The sequence below is a fragment of the Diplotaxodon limnothrissa genome, linkage group LG17, assembly GCF_057381915.1.
Source record: "Diplotaxodon limnothrissa isolate DT_005_m linkage group LG17, D_limnothrissa_male_GT1.1, whole genome shotgun sequence".
NCBI classification, from domain to species: domain Eukaryota; kingdom Metazoa; phylum Chordata; class Actinopteri; order Cichliformes; family Cichlidae; genus Diplotaxodon; species Diplotaxodon limnothrissa.
The window spans coordinates 34995561-35016763 of record NC_140612.1 but is presented as its reverse complement, the minus strand read 5'-3'; the positions used below and the strand labels follow the sequence as shown (position 1 = coordinate 35016763).

General features: G+C 38.9%; 1 protein-coding gene across 1 annotated transcript; it reads left to right on the top strand.

Annotated features, from left to right (window-relative positions):
* Positions 1–9903: 9903 nt before the first annotated feature.
* On the top strand, positions 9904–17690 carry ifrd1 (interferon-related developmental regulator 1). The gene is made up of 12 exons (XM_085375762.1): positions 9904–10127; positions 11798–11902; positions 12010–12091; positions 13124–13248; positions 13365–13522; positions 13653–13703; positions 13914–14092; positions 14208–14316; positions 16558–16692; positions 16865–16993; positions 17102–17197; positions 17319–17690. Exons 1-12 carry the CDS (start codon positions 10100–10102, stop codon positions 17403–17405), a joined length of 1284 nt encoding a protein of 427 aa, XP_085231888.1. The 5' UTR covers positions 9904–10099; the 3' UTR covers positions 17406–17690.
* The last annotated feature ends 3513 nt before the right edge of the window (positions 17691–21203 follow it).

Genomic DNA, 21203 nt, shown 5'->3' with positions numbered 1-21203 from the left:
TTAGCATACAGGTGTTTCTGGCCGACCTTTGCCCCAACTGCTTCTGTTTTGCTCTCTTTGATCAATTAAAAATCCATGTTAAGGATTCTGCTGTGGGTGCGGCACACCTCAGCTTCAGAACAAAGACCCTGCCCACACCCCCTCTTTCTCTCTGCGAGTCTGTCTCTCTCTATCTCTCCTTCCATATCTCTGGAGACCTCTTAAAAAGGTAATGAATTTAGATTGAAGTCGCCTAATACGAGCCAGTAACACACATGTGCATGGTTGGTGGGGTTAATCGCAATGACAGAAGCGTGGCCTTGCTGTCATAGTAAGCTGTCTGATAAAGTGGAAAATCCTCTTAAAATAAGAAAATGAGGGGAAATAATATGGGCTTGAGCCAATGACTAACATTCTGTAATTAGGAGTTGGATGCTCTACTTAGAGGATTCTCCGGCTCTCTGTCAACAAAGCAGCTGTTTTCACTCCCGAACGGGGGCTGGATATTTGATAACTCATACGAATTTTAATCATGGCAAGTGGCGTCCAGTGCCATTTTTCACACAGGATACACCAAGTTACATTGCTTTATCATTTCAACCACTCAAACATGCAGTAAGTCGGATATGGTAAATTAAATGTAGCACGATCCCTGCACAGAATAATGAAAAAAATGCAAAGGAACACATGCAGAATTAACAAATTTATCTAAAATTCAATTAGCAACTTCAATTCAGGAAAATATATATATTATAGTGTACACAATAAGAAATTCAAAATAAAGTAGTGTTTGACATTTTTCTGGCTTGGTAATAACTCACGTGTTGTCAGAGCTTGAGGAAGTATAACCACCAAGAGCCAATTTAACACAATGCCACTTGTTTCTGGTTATAGCACATTTTTTTACAATAAATGACCAGTACAGGAAGCGAAAGCACGCTGCTAAATTTCAAAGGAAATTGCTCGCAGTCTTTGAAACATCACCTCTGCTCAGCTTTTGACGGTGTGCTTTCATCAACTTAGAAAGCTGAGATCATTTCCTAACTTGCTTCTCTCCCCATCAGACTTTAACCCATGCGGCCTCAGCTCGACGCTCCAGGCTATAACTTTCATGAATTATTTAAAAAAACAGTAGGATTGCCATTGAAATTAATATTCAGACATTTTTTTCACTTCTATTATCTACATGAATTAGCTGTCTCCCTCTGCTGCTCCCTGCTATCTGTTATTTTGGTCATGATTTGTATTCCTGTGGCATTAGCTTGGTCAGGGCTTGTGCCCATTGATGCTACATGCCAGGCATGCTGAGTGTGGTTGGACTGGGCTGCTCTGTTATTTTTTTTCTCTCTCTCCCTTCCTGCTACACTTAGCTTCTGGCAGGTGATTTTTATCTCTTTCCTACATCCACTTCTTTGGCTTTCCTAAGCCATTTCCAACTTTCAAAACAACATCTGTTTTTTTCATTTCTCCCAACAGAGGACTAATGTGAGAGGCAAGTTTTTCCCCCCACTATGACTGGATATTTAACTTTATCGTTGCACACTCCAGCCTGTTAAGCATTTAAAGCAATACACAGCTCAGCAGCAAATGCTTTTTCAATGTCTATAAATTATGTATTTGAAAAAACAACAACAACAACAACAACAACAACAACAACAACTCTGGGAATATCAGTTGCTAAGTTGGAGTGAGTAGCTTTTGAATTTCAAACAGTGTGGCTCCCCCTAGTGCCAAAGTCTGTTATCATTACAGGGAACCTTTACTTTCAATGCATCTGTTTTAACTGAGCGATGCAACTGTAATGATTCAAAACACTCATTTTTTATTTATTTATTTTATTTTTTGCTTAATCAGAAAGAATATGCTAATTATATGTTATTACCAGTTTTCTCTGTCAATACTTTTGGCTTGAGAGGTTTAATGTATTTTTTAAGAGAAATTGAGCTTTTTTTAAGCCCTTTCTGCTAGCTCTAACTGAAATAACACAAATAGAAATGAATAAATAAACAGATAAAAGATTCACCTGAACAATAAGATGAGCTTATAGAGATTCTATAAAGCTGTTCCTGCAAAAGCAGAATGTTTTTGGCACCACACTGAATTTAGATCACAATTCTGATTGCAAAAGCTTCCAGAGAGGACAGAATTAAAAATAAAAAAGGCAGATGGCCTGTGTTTCCTGTTTAACTTTGCATTCTGTGTTACTGTGTCCACTTAGCACACCCCAGCAACACTCATCAATTATTCAAGCTTGATGCTGCAAACAGAAAAGCAGTGGTGTTTGTACACCAGGGCCTAAGGGCTACATGGAAGGGAGTGCATTTTATTCTGGGCCATCTTAAGGATAAAAAGTGTCTGCCACCTTAAATATTCAAGACCTCACTCACATTACTCCATGCATAAACTGACGTATAAAGTAAGTCAGCTTTTTGTTGAACACACAGTGTCTTCAAAAGGCCCCTGCTTGGTCCCTCCGCAATACACTGTAAATGACCTGTCCTACTCAAACACATTATTAAAATCGAAAGACTAAATGTTTCATACAGATTATAATGTATGAACGCAGCCATTACCTTGTCTGAACTGTGCATTCTGGGTCACATCAGAGCACTATCATTACAAAGTACTTGTATAGAAAGTGTGAAAAAATGCTTTAAAGTTGAAAGGAAAAAGGGAAGTGATATATGTCTCGAATTTTTTCCTGATGTTAAGAAACAACTTAGAAAATGCTTGTGGACAAACATAACTTAAAAATGACTGGGAGCTTTGTTCTTTTCTCTCTAATTGCATTTGATGCAGCTGCAAGCTACAGCCAATGACAAATGCTGTGCCAGACAAATTTTCTCCCACATATGGCATCATCAGAAGACTAAAAAACTGCTTTTAGGAAGATGTGGAAGATGAAATATATTAGGTGCTCTCCTGCTAGGCAGTAAAACATCCATGACATTAGTTTAGTTGGCTCAGCAATCTGTGAGTGTTTAGTCATTTTTGATGTGCCTGTGCCCCTCCAACCTGAACATTTTGTCGACACAGGCAGCACACTTTGACAACGTGGTGCATATTTATTTTTGGATGAGATAATGAAAAGGCCAATAGCAACGGACAGGCAGCTGATTAGATAAGTACAGTGTATGCTGCCTTACCTGCCTGACGCTTGGATTACACAATTGACTCACAATGACCTACGGCTCTGTGTTAATGAATTACATTTGATTGCCCGTGCTTATGTGTCTTTGTTTTGTTTTTCAGGGGGCCAGCATGGGGCTGTGCAGCCTTTTAGTGATGAGGATGCCTCCATTGAGACCCTCAGTCATTGCAGCAGCTTCAGTGACGCCACCAGTGTAGCAGATGAAGGTAGGTTTGTGTGTACCCCTGACTGTACTCTGTTTGAACGTGTGTGTTCTTTAAACACATCAAACAAGTCTGTTTACGACCTCCTTAAATGTTTTTTTGTTTTTAAGGTGGCGAGACCAATGAGGATTCAGCCCAGCAGGATTTCCAGTATAAACTGAAGGGGTTCATAGATAGCACAGTAGATAAGAGGTAAAATGACCAAAATGTTATCTGATCTATATTGCCTCTGTCTTGGATCCAGTTTTACAAGAGATCAACAATGTAGTTACTTAATCCTGTCAGAGCAAGAGTTTTAGGTAACACTTGCACCATTTAGAAATGCTTTCCCCTTTTATGCAGCGTTGCTATGTTGTCTTGCCAGTTTAACAAAGGTACAGGGTTGATGTTTCAAATACACCCCAAAAAGTACTTCACTCTGAAGTGACAAAACATTTCTCCCACTGGAAAAGCTATGTGGGACAATCTGTGAGTGTTTAGTGTTCTCCATCTAAAATGCAGGTTCTCACACACACATAGACATGTCAGATTCAGCCATACAATGTCCAGCTAATTAATAACCCACTTTACGACTGCGAATATGAAGCTTAAATGAATAAAAAGTATAAGAAAGTATACAAAGTATAGTATTATGGCAGTGGATGCTAATCTCTCTTATTACTCTTAGTGGATTTGATCCATATGCTTACAAAGAAGAACTGATCACAGAGCAGTGGTTCTCAAACTGTGGGGTAAGCCCCACTGGAGGCATTGCATATGTAGGGGAAAAACATAAAATGAAGCTAAGTTGAATTAGTAATGATTTTTTTTAAAGAGTGTGAACTTTTTTTGACTTCTGAAGTGGAGCATTAGGACACAGACATCAATGATATTGCCCTGGTCTCGCTTGCTTGCCTCTTTGATTGTGCTCATTTTGATATAAATTTTACATAATGTTTTCCTCCGTGTCTGCATTATGTTCAGACTCAAAATATAAAGTTAGAATAGAAAACATGTTTACGTGGGTCGCATTGCAATGTAAACAGCAAAACCTGTAAAAATGCTAGAGTACAACCCGACTGTTTTCATAGTAAGTAAGAATAGGAAGCAGCAACCAAGTGCTGCTAATCAAATGCATATAAATAATAACTCGACAGCATTCGGTTAGCACGTCAAATGTAAAACTTCACGACAGTCCTATTTGAAATGTGGAATGGCTACCAGGAGATTTACAAAGCTGCATCTGGGCAAACCACAAAACTTCTGGAACAACGTCTTTTGGACAGATCAAAGTGAAGATGTTTGGCCATAATGTGCAGTGCTACATTTGGAGAAAACCAAACACAGCATATCAGCACAAACACTTCATAACAACTGGTGAAGGGGTAATGGTTTGGGCTTGTTTGCTATCCACAGGACCTGGGAATCTTGCAGTCACTGAGTCATCCACAAGCTCCTCTGTATACAAAGGTACTCTAGAGTCAAATGTGAAGCTATGTGTATGACAGATACTAAAGCATGGCTGAAATTGGGTCATGGAGCAGGACAATGATCATAAGCACAGCAGCAAACCTATAACAGAATGCCTGAAAAAGAAAAGACAAAACTCTGACTGTTGCAATAGACTCAACTGGATTGAAATGCTGTGGCAGGACCTTAAGAGAGCTGTGCCTGCAAACCTGAATGCTCAAACCTCAATGAACTGAAGCAAAGAAGGGAAAGCCAAAATTCCTTCACAATGATGTTAGAGACTTGTAAGGTTATGCAGAAAATGATTACTTGAAGTTGTTGCTGCTAAAGGTGTTTCTGCGAGATGTGGACACAGCTGTATTCTATACATGTTTGTGTCATGGTCCTGGGTCATTTGACCCAGCGCTTTGAATTTGAATATATTTTGATGGTTCATGATTTATGTTTAAGATCATTTAGTTATCTTAAGCTCATTCTGGTTTGCCTAGATCACCCTGTTATAGTTCATTGTTTATTAGGTTCCCCTTGTGTCTTTACCCCTTCTATGGCTGTATTCCAATTCAGGGTCTGCAGCCATAAAGGCCGCATTTTAAGGCCGATTACGTCACAGCGACGCGACGAAGGCTGTCCCAATTCGAAGGCTGCTCGAAATGCGGCCCTCAAATGCGTCCTTCATTTCCCTGAATTTGAAGGATGTGACGGTGTAGACTTCTTGGCCCAACATATCCCAGAATGCATAGCGCAGCGGTGGGTGTGGATAATTTTGCCGAAAAAAAACGGCGGATGAGGGGCGGCCGAAGAGTAAATTTTAAGTACTGAATATTATGTCACTTATTTATGTGCAAATGTTTAATAACGAAGAACATTAAAACATTACTGTTGGCCACATGTCTGCAAAGTTATGTGACATTAGTGACGTTTGTACTAACTTGGTTTTAAAGCCTTTACTTTAAAATATACGCCGTTCAATAGCTGAGCTTAATCTTACAGAGAATGATCAAAGCTCATGTAGAAACAAACAAACAAATGAACAAAAGATTTTCTCCTTCATTTCTGTCAAACAATGCTGTATGAAACGTTTCCAGCTGTTAGTAGCATGGTTGCTAGGCAACCTGGGCAGCGCCACGGAGGCTAGACCGTCCCATTTCACAAGCCTCGCACTTCCGGCCTTAGCGGTCTTTGAGTACGCGGCCCTTGTGGACCGTTAAGGTCCACAAGGGCGTACTTTAAGGCTGCAGACCCTGAATTGGGATACAGCCTATCACATCAGGCTTGCGTTGCCATGTCTGAATCTCGTTATGTTTCCTGTTTTATTTTGAAGAGGTCTGGTGTCCCATGTTCATTGTGTTCAGTTTCACTTCCCCTGTGGCGTCATTATGTTCATTCGTATGAGTGTTTCCACTTCCCCTGATCACCTCCTGTGTGTATTTAGTCTCTGTGTTTTCATTCATTCCTTGTCCGGTCGTCTGTTTAGCCTGCTTGTTGCTATGTTCATGTCATGTTTCCAGGGATTTCATATATTCATGTCAAGGCTTCACATTCCAGGTTTTCAATGCCAGGTTTCCATGTTCATGTTCCAGGTTTTTTATGTTGGCGTTAGATCACCCAGTTTAGGTTATAGCTTAATTTCACCCTTGCCCTTTTGTTTTGTACTGTTTCACTGGCCTTGAATAAACAGCTTGTTTTTTGTTAAGCTTAAGTTTTGTTCTTTTTTGTGTCAGCACGTGGGTCCTCCTCACTCCACACAGTCTGGTTCCACACACTGTGACAGTTTGTATGTTGTTTTTCTCATGTGTCTTTTTGGAAGATGTTCAGAAAAGCAATTCAAATAATTGTTTATTCATTAAAAGGTGTAAATGCCATAAAAACCCTTGGCACGAAGCTCCTGGGGCACAGTTTTTGTGCTGATGGGGAAGCTCCAAGTAAACCTCCAGGGAGGGGGTTGTCTCCTTTGCAGGTATTCTCAAAAGTTGTTAACCCACTATTGATCATGTGAGTCATTGCATGAACTGAGGTGTGAAAACCTTTTTGGATTGTGATGACTGTTTGGGAGGGGAGTAAAGGAGGCTTCCCATGTCCACTGTGAACGACCATCGTTAAACAGAGGTGCTGATTTACATCGTCGCTTATCAGCCACCTACAGTGCAGTGTTGTGTTCCCTTCTTTGGAGTTTCAAGTCAAGCACACATGATAGTGAGGCATTGTCTCACAGAGGTTTCACCCGTTGGTCCCTGTGATGTTAATGACCAACACCTTTTTTCGATGAGTTCTTTAGAATTCATTTAGAACAACCCATTCACATGCAACTGTTTGTAAAGGCAGACTGCATGGCTAGGAATTTGTTACACACCTATGGGACTGAAAACAGGAGAATTCAAAGATTAAAAGACACCACAAGAGGTGTTCTTTCTTTTTTAAAAGTCTTTCTATACATAATGTACCTACCTTGCATGTACATATTTAAAGTTGTTCCATTTTAAGCACACTAAAAATATGTTAAATAGACTTTAACTTCGACTTTTACACAAATGCTTATCACAACTACAAAATTAGAAAATGACAACATTCAACAGTAAACACGACAACATTCTACACACCCCAAACCTATCCCCATTCATCATCAGGCAGCAACATTATGAACAGTCAGCTTATTAATGAACTGAAAAAGGAAATAAATGAGGATTATGACCAGTGTGTAAGAGTGCGTGTTAGGGAAGCAGCTCTGGAAGCCTTCCAATAGTCAAACACCAGGCACATGAAAACTCAAAGTCTGCAGGTTTGTATTCAAACATAACAAACATAAAAATGAAACGCTGCTAACAACAGCACGGTGGGAACAGCAAGAAGGGTGCAGCTGTGAGATTTTCCACTTGTGTAAGAAAGACCTATTTCTGTCGTTTCAAGGTAAAGCTAGAGAATTCAATAATGAAAAGAAGGAAAGCTGCCAACCTAAGCTCACGGTTATGTAATTTGAAAGATATTTATTAAGATATTAGGCATTACAACACAACATGCCTAATAGCCTAACAGCCTAATATTATTAGGCTTTTAGGCATGTTGCAATTGCCTGTGGTTCTCAGTGTATTGGATACACTAAAAACCGCAGGCTATTACATTGTATCCAATACCCTGTATACGGTTTTTGAAATTTGACTAGCTAAAAATACAACACAGTGCAAGTCTTGAGTCACCCTTCATTTCTTTATAATTTGCTGGGGAAATAGAAAAAAAGGTTTAGCGATTTATTGAACTGTGCAAACATACATGTAAATACATGCGTACTGCAGTGTATAACGCCCAAACATGAACTCTAACAAGCTTAAAGGTCAATATTTGGTATTATCACCTTTATTCTAACTTAACACAGTCTGAACTCTCTTAGGTAAGATTTCTTTTAATTTCTTTAAGTAGTTCTCCAGTCTTCTTGAAAGACATTCAAAGCTGCTTTTTAGTTGTTGACTGCCTTTGGTTCTGTTCTGGATTTGGGGAGGCCAATCCATGACTGATAGTGTTACAGGTATGCTTTTACTGCACTGTCAGTGTGTTTGGGACCATGTCCTCCTGAAAACTGAAGTTTTAATTTATTTCTTAAGAACACGACTTTCAAATACTCTTCATCGACTGAATGTGTTTTTTAGATCCTCACACTTCTATTTTTTCCCTCCACTTGTTCAGTTTTCTCAGATTTTTGAAGGTCAGACTGCACACTGTGCCAAGATATGCAAAGTTTTCAGCTAATAGCACTTTGGGTATCACCTTGTTGGTTCAAAGATACTATTTGCTATTTGGTTCAATAAACAAACTAAAAACTGGAAGCACGATATAAAGAAATAACGGGTGGTCAAGACTTTTGCACAGTGCTATAAAAGTACAAGCGGCACCTGTCTGAATAATTTGACAGCTTAAAAAAAAATAGGCATTTTATGTTGAACCAATCCTGCGCAACAAATATTAACAAATCTGCATACATGGAGCTCCAGAAGGAGTCAATAGCAGGAACAACTAATAGCCCTATACTGTGATTTGACTAGGAGTAAAATGCTGATTGCTGGATTTGGAATGTAGTTACTGCATTATTATTGTGTTTGTGCTTTTAGAGGCAAAGATGTAAAATGAATAAAGTTAATATTTGGCATGTGAGTGTGACATGAAACAAAATCCCAAGTTATATTTGTCAAAGAGGCAAGTGAGTGCAAGATTTAGGAATGGTTCATATTTGGCTGATTAAGCATTTTAACTTTTAACTGCAGAAAGTTGACAATGTGCAGTCTTTCTTTAGACATCTATTGCAACTGCCACTAAATGCAGAAGCAGTGTAAAACTAGCTAGAATTAATTGGCTCTAGCAGTGTTACTTCGTGCACTTTTGAAACGAATGCAACAATTTTGAAGCAGTGCTCGGTTTCTAGAAGTATCTCAGATGTCCCTGTCTACTAAAAGGGGAAAAGCCAAGATAGTCTCTTTCACATCCCTGTCAAGTAGACGATAACTGTTCAACTTTCTAGACAGGCACAGTTTCAAATCCACTTTATATAAAAAACATGAATGCATCCGAGTGAAACATTTTGCATCACAATTCTCTAATGACAATATTTGTCTCATCACAGATACATAACATGATCTCATCAACAGCTCTATAATAATGTGATCAACTGCAAGACACGCACACTTGCAGTCTCACAGTGGAACATTATCACTGTCTTGTGTGATAACATGTTTTATGTCAGACAATATGTGTTTTTTCTTGCAGTGGAATTTATTCACTATTATTTAGCTTGTACGATGGGCTATTGTGGGTCCCAATCAACCAGAGCTGAAAGCCATCTCCACCTCCTCCTCCTACCTTGCGACTTTAAAACTTACGTAACCAGTCTAATGTGGTGTTATCACACTTTGTGTAAACGTAAACGCCGTTTGATTTCGTGGTTTGTCTTGGAGAATGTATCAAATTTGTATACACAGACATTGTTTTTCCCCAAAATAACAGAACAGGACTCACAGTTCCCCTCTTTCTGTCACTGCATCACGCGCGAACACATGCGACACTCTTTCCTGTTCCAGGATTGGCCAGCGAAGCCGGGAAAACTCCTCGTGACATGTCCGCCGGTATAAATACTGAGAACCGCGCTGTACTCACGTAGCCCTGGTTTATGAGGGAAAATGTATCGTCTCGGCCCACAGTCTATCTCCAAGATCGCTTTCGATTTCTTTTTATCCACTGTGCCAAGGGAATATTTTCATTTTACCAGACAATACAATAAAGGCTGGTCGTGTATTGGCTGATTTTTGGTTAAAATTTTCTAGTTGTCTGCACGAAAATGCCGAGGAACAAGAAAAAGAATAGGGGTAAGTAAACTAGCGGCTGCTATGCTACGGCCTTGTGTATTTGTTGATGGTAATTGTAGTTCTTTCCGTGTTCTTTGTTCATCGAATGGAGCTGAAGGTGTTTACAGTACGGACTACAAAAGGTAGAGGCTGGCCTAGGTCAAAACACAAAACGTAGCTAGCTGTACTCACACAAAGCAACACTGCTAATGAAAAAGTGTACTATCATAGTATTGATACTGTCATATGAAAGCTACTGTAAAGGGCCTTTAAAGCACAACATTATAGTATAACATGAGCTACTCAACAAAAGCCCTGAATAATTGTTGTACTTCACAAGCTAACGAGGGCTAGCTTCATGCCCACTCCCTTTCAACGCGAGACACATGTGGTTGCTTAGTAAAAATAAACGTTTGAAGGAGTAAAACACCCAAGCTTTTTCTTCCTTGAATTCGATTATAACCATCATAAATGTTATAAAGCAATACGTTTGATTTTTGTGAAAGTGTATATAACGCAAACCACAGGAAACTAGAATTCTTTGACCTCGATTAATCTTTAGCCTTATGTGGGAAAATGATATTGATACCCGATTAGCAGTTTTGAAGCCTGAGTATCATATTATGTCACTGAGGAAGGGTCATTTTTTTTTTAAAACATACTGCATATATTTGTTTTTGAGGCACAAGTCCGACATTTTGGACTCGGAGGGAGGAAGGAGGCGGCACCCGGTTTTCAGAAATCAGCTGTCGTGTGGGGAAAACAGTCCACGTCAACACACAGATCTTAAATAGCTATTTTTAATCAGTTTAAAGACGGATATTTTATTTTCAGCTAATATTTTTTTAGGTCTGATTGTTATGAATAACGGAAGTATTTTTCACATTGTGTTCTAAAAGCGGCGGGTTCCTGCCGTCGTACGCTCACCTAAACCTGTCTACCAGAGGTAAATTCAGGTCAAGGCAGAGAAGCCTGTTGAGTCTGGGTGGGGTTGGAAGTTTGTCCAGTTTTTGCAGTAGCAGAGTTCACCTTAAGTGGGATTAAATTAAACCCTTGTTTGTTTATAAGGTTTCGTAAAGATCTCACCCAAGATTTTAGCAGCCTCTTTTAGCTGTGAATGTTTTGCCCATCCCACCCTCTAGAGCTATTATAGTAACCAGAACATTTTCCAATACATCGTGTTTCGCTCTGTTCCGTTTCAGCCACGTTGTCCCTACTATGTGGATAATAAATTGTCTGATAGTAACTTGTCTGATGTGGACTTTGCTTAGTAAAACAATCTACTTCCTCCTATGCCTCAGTGACATAATACTAGACGTGATACTCCTGTATTTTTCGGCTGTACCCAAACTGTGTTTGCCTCTTGCTGGACAGTTGCTGCGGTTGCCGGGCCATACCGGTTACCCATACAATGTTGTTTCAGGTCATTTTTGATGTGCCTGTGCCCCTCCAACCTGAACATTTTGTTGACACAGGCAGCACACTTTGACAACGTGGTGCATATTTATTTTTGGATGAGATAATGAAAAGGCCAATAGCAACGGACAGGCAGCTGATTAGATAAGTACAGTGTATGCTGCCTTACCTGCCTGACGCTTGGATTACACAATTGACTCACAATGACCTACGGCTCTGTGTTAATAAATTACATTTGATTGCCCGTGCTTATGTGTCTTTGTTTTGTTTTTCAGGGGGCCAGCATGGGGCTGTGCAGCCTTTTAGTGATGAGGATGCCTCCATTGAGACCCTCAGTCATTGCAGCAGCTTCAGTGACGCCACCAGTGTAGCAGATGAAGGTAGGTTTGTGTGTACCCCTGACTGTACTCTGTTTGAACGTGTGTGTTCTTTAAACACATCAAACAAGTCTGTTTACGACCTCCTTAAATGCTTTTTTGTTTTTAAGGTGGCGAGACCAATGAGGATTCAGCCCAGGAGGATTTCCAGTATAAACTGAAGGGGTTCATAGATAGCACAGTAGATAAGAGGTAAAATGACCAAAATGTTATCTGATCTATATTGCCTCTGTCTTGGATCCAGTTTTACAAGAGATCAACAATGTAGTTACTTAATCCTGTCAGAGCAAGAGTTTTAGGTAACACTTGCACCATTTAGAAATGCTTTCCCCTTTTATGCAGCGTTGCTATGTTGTCTTGCCAGTTTAACAAAGGTACAGGGTTGATGTTTCAAATACACCCCAAAAAGTACTTCACTCTGAAGTGACAAAACATTCCTCCCACTGGAAAAGCTATGTGGGACACTTGGGATTTCCTTACCTGGATGATGAACATGTATCAAGAAATTTCAAATGTAGTTTTAAAAACGCGGGGTAACTTGAGTTGTATGCAACAGTGAGTCCAGTGCAGGAAGTTTTTATTGGAGTTTGCAGGCTTGTCAATTTAAAAATAGACTTCATCCCAAAAAGGCCCTGTCACCATTGGCTTCCTCAGTGGGGTGATTATTATAGAAGGGATTCCCCAGAAGTGCCAGAAGCTGCTAAATCTGTTATATCTATTCAGCTGATATTCTTTTCACTTGTCAAACAACATTTTTATATAAAAGTAAATGGGTGAAGTCACATTCTTAACTTTTTGTATAGGTTTTTTTTTACAAATATTTTTGTTATTACCTTAAGATTATATATAAATAAAAAAAATTAAATCAACAAGCTAATTGACCTCAACTTGTTTACCTGAAAGGGCAACGTCTTTGAGAAACTGCTGTGTGATGGCTGGTTGAATACATCTGCTGAAACTGGCCACATGCATCCTGAAAAAACCTGCTATAGACTTATAACTTATAGTTATTACCCTCGACGTTGATGTCAGAGTTTTCTGATAATCTTGTAACTCTGATAACACAAGAACAGGGTTTTGTATTATTTGTAATTGATATCATAGTTGTGTCTACTAGGAGGCTGAGGGGTAGTACTGAGGGTTGCCAGTATTTTCTGATAAATGGCTTCATGGTATAATGGTTATCACTTTTATGGTGATTGATATATATTTATTTTTCCTCAGTGCTAAGACGAGACAGGGGGCACTAGATGGGCTTAAGACAGCAATGGCTACACGCATCCTGTATGAGTTCATCTCAGAGAGAAGGATGACCATCACAGACAGTATTGAACGCTGCCTCAAGAAAGGTACTAAAAACGTGTTGCTGTCAATGAGATGGCAGGTTTTCCAATGCTTTAAACTAAGCGCATGTTTGTCTTCGTGCTCATAAATCATTTGGCTTTTTTCTTCTTCCTCGTGTTAGGCAAAGGTGAGGAGCAGCGAGCAGCAGCTTCTTTAGCCTGTTTGCTGTGCATCCAGCTGGGCTCAGGAATTGAGAGCGAGGAGGTGTTCAAGACGCTGAAACCGATCTTCAAAAACATCCTGGCAGATGGATCAGCCAACATACAAGCCAGACAGGCTGTGAGTGTCTTTTATTGTACTGATCCCCTTTAATAAATGCACCCCCCTTAATAAAAAAAGATTACCACATTTTTGGATTTTTCCATGAAATATCAACTGATATGGTTTTGTTTATTTTGTTTCTTAATAGGTAGCAACAAGTCTGGGCCTCTGCACATTAGTTGCTGAGGATGACATATTGGTAAGTTTCTGATCTTGGCTTGAGTGCAAACCAGTGTCACGTCTGACATTCATTTGTCATATATTACTCATCAGTTCTAACATAATGCTATATCAATGAGTGGCAAACATGTGCTGCTGAAATCTAACATGCCTCAAGTAATTTTTTCAGTAAGTCGGAAACATGTTATTTGTGGTAATAAGTAGAGCTTACTGATGTTTGCTTCTTTAGGATGTGCAAGCGACCATGGAGTGTTTTGAGAACCTGTTCACCCGGTCCTATGCAAAGGCGGATGGCACTTGTCCTTCAATCAGTCCTCAAATGAGCCAGCTCCACACAAATTCTCTGCGGTCCTGGGCACTGCTGCTCACAATCTGCAGTTCCAGCCAGCTCAAAGACATCCTGCAGAAGTAAGCTCCTTTATGCCAACCCTTAAGTTTTTTTTTAATCACAGGTTCTGCTGCTTTTAGTTTATTGCTCTCCAACCAAGTTAAGTGGAGTAAGAATTGCTTATGTGTTTTGCAGACACCTTCTTAAACTGCAGAGGTTGCTCGAGAGTGATGACGTGAACATGAGGATTGCAGCTGGGGAGACTATTGCTCTGCTTTTTGAGCTGGCCAGGGACATCGATTCTGTAAGTTTGCAATTGCTGTTTAATTTCCCCAACACCAGATTATCCTAAAGTTAATTTCTTTTGTTAATTCAAATGTTAACATGTGGCACGTCCTGTCTGTGCTTTTTTTTTTCTTTTTTTTTTTTCTTCCCCCAATAGTATTAGACAATGACTAAAAAAAGTACACAAGAACCAGAACTGAACTTAGCTCAGGCAATACAACATTATGAGGCACATACAAGGCAGTTGAGGTAAACCGCAACCCCACCAGGAGTCAAAACAAATCACAGTAAGATCAATAGTCAGGCAAATTAATTCAGTTTGGGGAAAGCCCCAAACTGAAAGAGTCCAAGATGGAGTTGAGCATACAAGTTATATATTCATTGGGAATACAGTCCATAACAATGCTATGCCAGGATTTCTTAGTTGAGATTGCTGGCCTGCCCCAGAGGAGCAGGATATTCTGTCCAGGGCTCTAGACTAACTTTTTGCCATGGTTGCAGTGGTGCGCCTAAAAATAAAATTTAGGCGCACCAGCACAAAATTTAGGCGTACAAGCACAAAAGTTAGGCGTACCCAAATTTTTTAAACCGCATTACTTAACACCGCAGTTTTACATGTTCACGTTTTCTGATTTGTAAATGATTAACTAACAACCTTTCAAAATGATTAACTTGACACCCCCTTTGCTGCCCAAATTAACAGCAGCTCCATCAGCCCCCATAGCAATGATTTTATCCAACCAGTTACTGCACTGGTCCCCAAGAGCAGCAAATGCTTTCTTTGAGGCAGCATAAATTCCTAAACAAATTAAAAAATATACCATTTACTTATCAGATCAAGAGTTTACAATGCAGTCTTTTTCAGTTTGAGTTTCTATATTCATGTATTATTGCTATGTTTAATTTTCAATGATAAGAATATGCTAGATATGGTTAATTCAGTAACACAACGTAATATTATTAATCATATACATAGGCTACGTGACATGACATGGCTTACCTTGGGCATGGGCATGCTGGACCTCAATGTGTCCAATCACTTTTTCGCTGGTCTTCCTTTTTGCAAGATACGAGCGTACACAATGACACATTCTTTTGTGGCGATGTCTGCGTCTCCATCGATCAGGAAGGCCATGTATGTACTGTTCGCAATTTCCACTGACTTCTTTTTTTTCAGTGTGTCAGCGATTACGCCTATAAACTGGGCGCACGCAACATCATTGCTGTATGTGGGGTTTATGTCCAAGCCATTTTTCTTGTGAAGAGTTATTTCTGACTTGAACTTAGTAAACGGAACTTCTTCTTTTGCAATATTGTAGGCGATGTTAAACTTAATGATCATCTCGGCCTCCTCCGATGACCTGTTTACTCCTGCCTGCCGCTGAAAGGCAGTGGGGAGCGGGGACATTTTGGCAGAGCATTTATCGCGGCATATAATGTGTCTTCTCAATGCTGTATGCTTTTTCAGGGTTTCAATTCGAAACGTATTAGCACCAGTGACAAATGCAGTGTTGCCGGCCATGATCTTTCCACACTCGCGACAATAAATGCAGTGCATCATATTGTCAGCTTGGCTGTATCTTAGCCAGGGAAACTGGTCAAGCCACTCGAATTGAAATTTATACATTTTCTCACTTTTACTTTCAGTGGACTCCGGCTGGGAGTCGATCTATGTGGCTCATTTTCTGATGCCGTCTCCGGACCAGTGTTTGACAAAAACAGAGGTTGATGGCTCCGTGTCAGAGCGCTGGCTCAGAATTTTGGACTGATCAGGCCTTAACTTAACGAAAAAGTTATCAATTGTTCTTTTCATATTTTCTCAATACCAACTTGATACACTTCTGACCTGGGCTACTCACCCTTCTCTATCTGCCTGCACTTTCAAACATAAACACAAGTAGGTCTGCAGGAATATCTGGACCACGGCCAATCACAGAGGTCCCCGCCTCTGAGTATCTCTGATTGGTTTAGAACACGACATGGGCATAATGTGTGTCTGTTGTTGAACACACGAAGAGTTTAGGGTTGCTGAAACGTTTTTTCCGAGAAAATACTTGGTTGCACCGGTGCGACCAAGTGTTTTTTTTTATTTTATTTTATTTTTTTTATGAGTCGCACCATGGAGAAGTTTGGTCGCACTCTAGAGCCCTGCTGTCTGTGCTTTTTTTTTTTTTTTTTTTTTTAAATTTTTTTTAATTTTTTAAAAACACATTAGCTGCATATTTTATTTATTTGTTTTTCCCCCACTGCATTTATTTAGGATTTTGAATTTGATGGCTGGGATGAACTTTGTGATAAACTGAACGCGTTGGCCACAGACTGCAACAAGCACAGAGCCAAGACTGACAAGAGGAAGCAGCGCTCGGTGTTTAGGGATGTTCTCAAAGCTGTTGAGGTAAGCGCTACATGTCAGGTGAACCATGTTCCTTTTGCCAGTTGGATGTTAATTTCCTGCTTTTAACCAACATAATTGAACAGAGGTAAAACTTAACAGCAGCTCCTTGGAGGTAGAGACAGTGAATGATGGTGTCTGACCGTGGACTTATTTATATTGCTTTCTCTTCCAGGAGGGGGCCTTCCAATCTGAGACCATTCGCTTTGGCACAGAGCGAATGAACATTGACAGCTGGGTCAGAAAGAGGACATACGATGCCTTCAGAGAATTCGTGGGCTCTGGAATGAACTACCACCTACAGGTATCTTATTAGAAACACTTTATGTACAATAGGAGTTTGTGATAAACTAGTGTCTTTCTTTTGCGCTAGTGACTGGACTTGACGTTTTTGTTAACGTTTTCCAACTAGGCAAATGAATTCATCAGAGACGTGTTTGAACTGGGACCACCTATGCTGGTTGATTCAGCCACCATGAAGGCCATGAAAATCTCTCGCTTTGAAAGGGTAGGTGTGCAAGGAAGGCTCATTTAAACCATTGTGGTGTTCTTGTAAGCTTAAAAGTATCAATGCTTTCAAAGTTTTGTGGCATTTTATTAATGAACGCTTGAAATTCTTTCTGTTCCAGCATCTTCACAACTCTGCTGCATTCAAGGCTCGGACCAAGGCCAGAAGCAAGTTCAGAGACAAGAGGGTGGACGTGGGAGAGTTTTAATAATTTCTTTTGACTCTAATAAACTATTTATCAAGCTTTTCTGCTTTTAGATGAATTGTCACAAGCCTAAGTTAATGCAGTTGTCCCAAGATCTCTTTGTGTATCAAATGCTCACTTTCTGTAGGCTTATATCTTTTTAATAACAGCTGTTGCTTTTTATTGGGGGAAAAACATCTTTCTGTCACCTACAGCAAGTGAGTATTTGATAATTAAACAGATTCTAGGTGGACTACAACTTGAATACAGTTTGTTCACAGAAAGGTGGTGTACATTTGTTGGGTATCATGCACATTTCCTTTTTTTTTTTTTTTTTTTTCCCTTGTTAAATGAAATACACAGGTATTAACATTTTTGATGGATCTGTCTCTCGTACCATTAAGTAGTAACATCAAGACATGTGACCGTCCCTAACTCTTGGATTTGTAATAAGTTTATCTAATTAATTCACACTTAGCGTTATTTATGTGTAAGCTAAAATAGTGTATTTAGTGTTGTGTATGTAATGTAAAGGTTGAGGATGGTGCAATAAATGCTGAAAAGCTGCAACAACTGTTCTTATTTTTTTTCCAGCTCCTGTATTCAATATACAATGCTATGAATTGGCTATAATTGGATTCATTGATCTGATACAGTATCTTGGGACAGTGTCAGCAGAGCTTGCAAAAGAAACGGCTGGAAAAGTTCCTTGAGTTAGTAGCTTTGAGAACTGGAACTGTTGGCAAATATATGAAGGTCATTCTGATTGAAAGGGCAATAGAAATTTTACTCAGCACTACTTCCACATATCAAAGTGAAGGATCTTGCAGCCAAGGTAACAGTGGTGTTGCAGGGAAAGCGAGTAAGGCGGTGCACAGTTTGTCACAGGTGAAACTGTTGGAACACAAGAGATGGATATAATGGAGGTCTAGCAGCTGCAAAGCTCACAACATATTAACTCTCCCCTAAGGTGAACCTCAGCGGGCTGCTTCTTTTGGAGCCATAAAAATAGACTGTCACATGGTCAAGGCAGGCCTATCACCAGTCAGCATCCTCATATTTCAGGTTGAACAATATTACTGACAGAAAGCCGAAACGGAGCTGCTTCTTTTTGTGTCTACTTGGGGAAAACCGGTCCTTCAATTTGGGTGGAGTGGATGATGTAGCTGTAGGCTAAAACTAAGATAAGATAACCTTTAGTCCCATAGGTGGGAAATTTGTTTTGTTACAGTGGAAAGTTACATAGCAAAAAATAAAACACTAGAATCGGATAAGAATGGGATACTGTACATAAATGTACACAATTGAATAAAATACTATATACAATAGAATAAAAAGAATACAAATACTATATAACTGAGTAAGATACAATGTTGTCAGATCTAGTTTAAGAGGAAGGGAGCCTTTTTTTTTTTTTTTTCTTCTCACTGACTTGGGACTTCATGCTTCTTTTGAAACATGCTATCATATGGGCCCACTCTAAAGACTAATTTGCTTTATTCTTGACTCTAATCAGAACCTTTTTAGTTTTTTTTTTTTTTTTTTTTTTATCTTTAAAAAATAAATAAAAAAAAATCTCATTGTAATAAGGCTTGAAACTGTAATTTGACACCATGAACTCACCAGGAAGGTGTTTACAGTAGATAAACCAGAGAAACTGGCCCTGCTGGCCAGAAGAATGCAGTTTAACATGATTTCTAGACTCTTTGTCCATCTGTTTTATACAGTATGTGGATATAAGTATTTCGTTACTTCGTGACTTATTTTAGAATAGAATGACTTTATTGTCACTATACAGTTTACAATGAGATACAGAGCATCTCCAACTCAGTGCAAACATGAAAGGGGGGCTGCACAGTTCTGCAGCACTATATACATATGAACAGTATTAACAGAAAAAAAATGTACAAATATACAATCCGATGTAAGAAGAAAAAAGTAAATGTGTAAATGAAAAGTGTTCAAGTTATTGCACATAGTATTAGTTTTTGTTCATATCTTAAATTCACAGTATTGACTTGCATTTTCTATCACTTTAATCTATAGGCTGCCTGCTTTAGTTTTCTTCTTAAAAACCTGATTCATGCATCTAATTGGTTTATGCATATTCATTCTCTGTTTAAGAAAACTTTCTGACACGTAGCAATTTGCATCATTCATATCCTGGCCCTTTAAAATCAACAGAGAAGCAGAGGCAGAGAAAATTTGTCTGTGTTAAGGGTGACTGAGCCAGTATTAAATCAAGAAGTCGTGGGCTACTTCATACTAGCATTAAGCTGCCCATCTTTATGTGGCATGACAGGACGATTGAGGCATTGACTCCTCAGTAAACATTTACGTCTCATTCTTGTACTGTTGTGACTTCAGGAAGGAAAGTTTCACTTATTTTCCAACAGCAGCTCAATTAGGGAGAGGTAATTGCTCATGTTACACAAATTTCCTCAAAATGTGCATCCCTGTGGGCTTGTTCTGTTCAAGAGGAAAATGAAAGAAAATTGAAGTTGCAGGTAATTAACTCACGAGCCCTTTGCCTCTACAATATGTTAGTCAAATGCTTTGGGACTAAAAAAAATAAGTCTTTGAGTAGAAGCTGTGATTCCCCTTCAAACCTCCAATTATAATATAATCATTTAAATAACCTCTATTTTCATGGCATGTTTTACTCCTTGATAAAGCTTGATTCATAGCTCCATGCTATAAATTGCTACTGGTAAACATGATTATGCCATTAAAATAAAGATATTTAATTATTGTTTTTAATTTAGAAAACCGTGCTACTGAGGTTTCGGTTTTAAAATGCTGGAGAGTGATGTCTACAGTCACGGTAAAAGAAAAGTGCACCCTCCTTCAATTTTAAGGTTTCAAATAAAGACATCAAAATGATCTAGTTCTTACCATTTATTAAAAAGGTCAATAAGCCTTAAATGAACAACAACATATGTTCATATAACAAAGGGTCATTGTTTCCCATGGAACCAGTAAGGATGCATTTAGTTTTTATTGCACTACTTGTGCAGTTTGGCTTAGTTTTTGTTAAATATTAAAAATAACTAATTAATTTTAACCATGTATCTACAACAGACTGTACATAAGTGATGGACATAACAAAGTTTATCATTTGAGTTGTGATCTGTTTTTTTTTAACTCATAGTAACCATATTTCGACAAGAGAGTTGATAGAGAAGGCCCCAGCCAGTGAAAAAAATACTTATTTTCAGTTAAGCTGTTGCCCTGGTGACCGCTGAAATCAAAGTTAATTTGGATAATGCTAAAAGAAAAAGCCCTGACTTCTAGCTAACTATCTTGGTTAGCAAGATGCATCTGTTGTTCATTGGGATATTAATTAGACTATTTTATTTTTAAAATACATCCCATATCAGCAAAATGAGAAAATCGAAATAAAAAAAGTTGAAAAAAGGGTTAATAAAGAAAAACTGACACTGAACACTGAACAAACAAGGGCTCCATTGAGTACTAACTTGTCAACCATGATATAGCCAGGCCCTAAAGTATAGTGATTTATTGGCTGTTTTACTCTAAATGAGACCTTAACTTGTAAAATTAACATCATGCTGCAGTGTCAGAAGCCAGAATCATTTTTGCAACCAGACTAGCCATCTGCTGGTTACTGGAAAGTGTGTTAAAGTCTCTTCTGTCTTAGCCTCACTTTTAAGATTTGTGTCCATTTTTCTCTGTTACTCCATTCTGTTAGATCCTTCTGGAGCCACAAAACAAAGCATATAACCTTTTAACACATTTAACAACATTCTGTGTTGTTTTTATAATGTGAAATATTCTATTAATAGATGCTTTGCCTTGTGG

Excerpts from the sequence above, each read along its gene's own strand:
- ifrd1 (XM_085375762.1), top strand. The coding sequence starts at position 10,100 with ATGCCGAGGAACAAGAAAAAGAATAGGG. Across the intron at positions 13,249-13,364 it reads TGAACGCTGCCTCAAGAAAG|GCAAAGGTGAGGAGCAGCGA; the intron begins GTACTAAAAACG and ends TCCTCGTGTTAG. Across the intron at positions 17,198-17,318 it reads AAATCTCTCGCTTTGAAAGG|CATCTTCACAACTCTGCTGC; the intron begins GTAGGTGTGCAA and ends TTTCTGTTCCAG.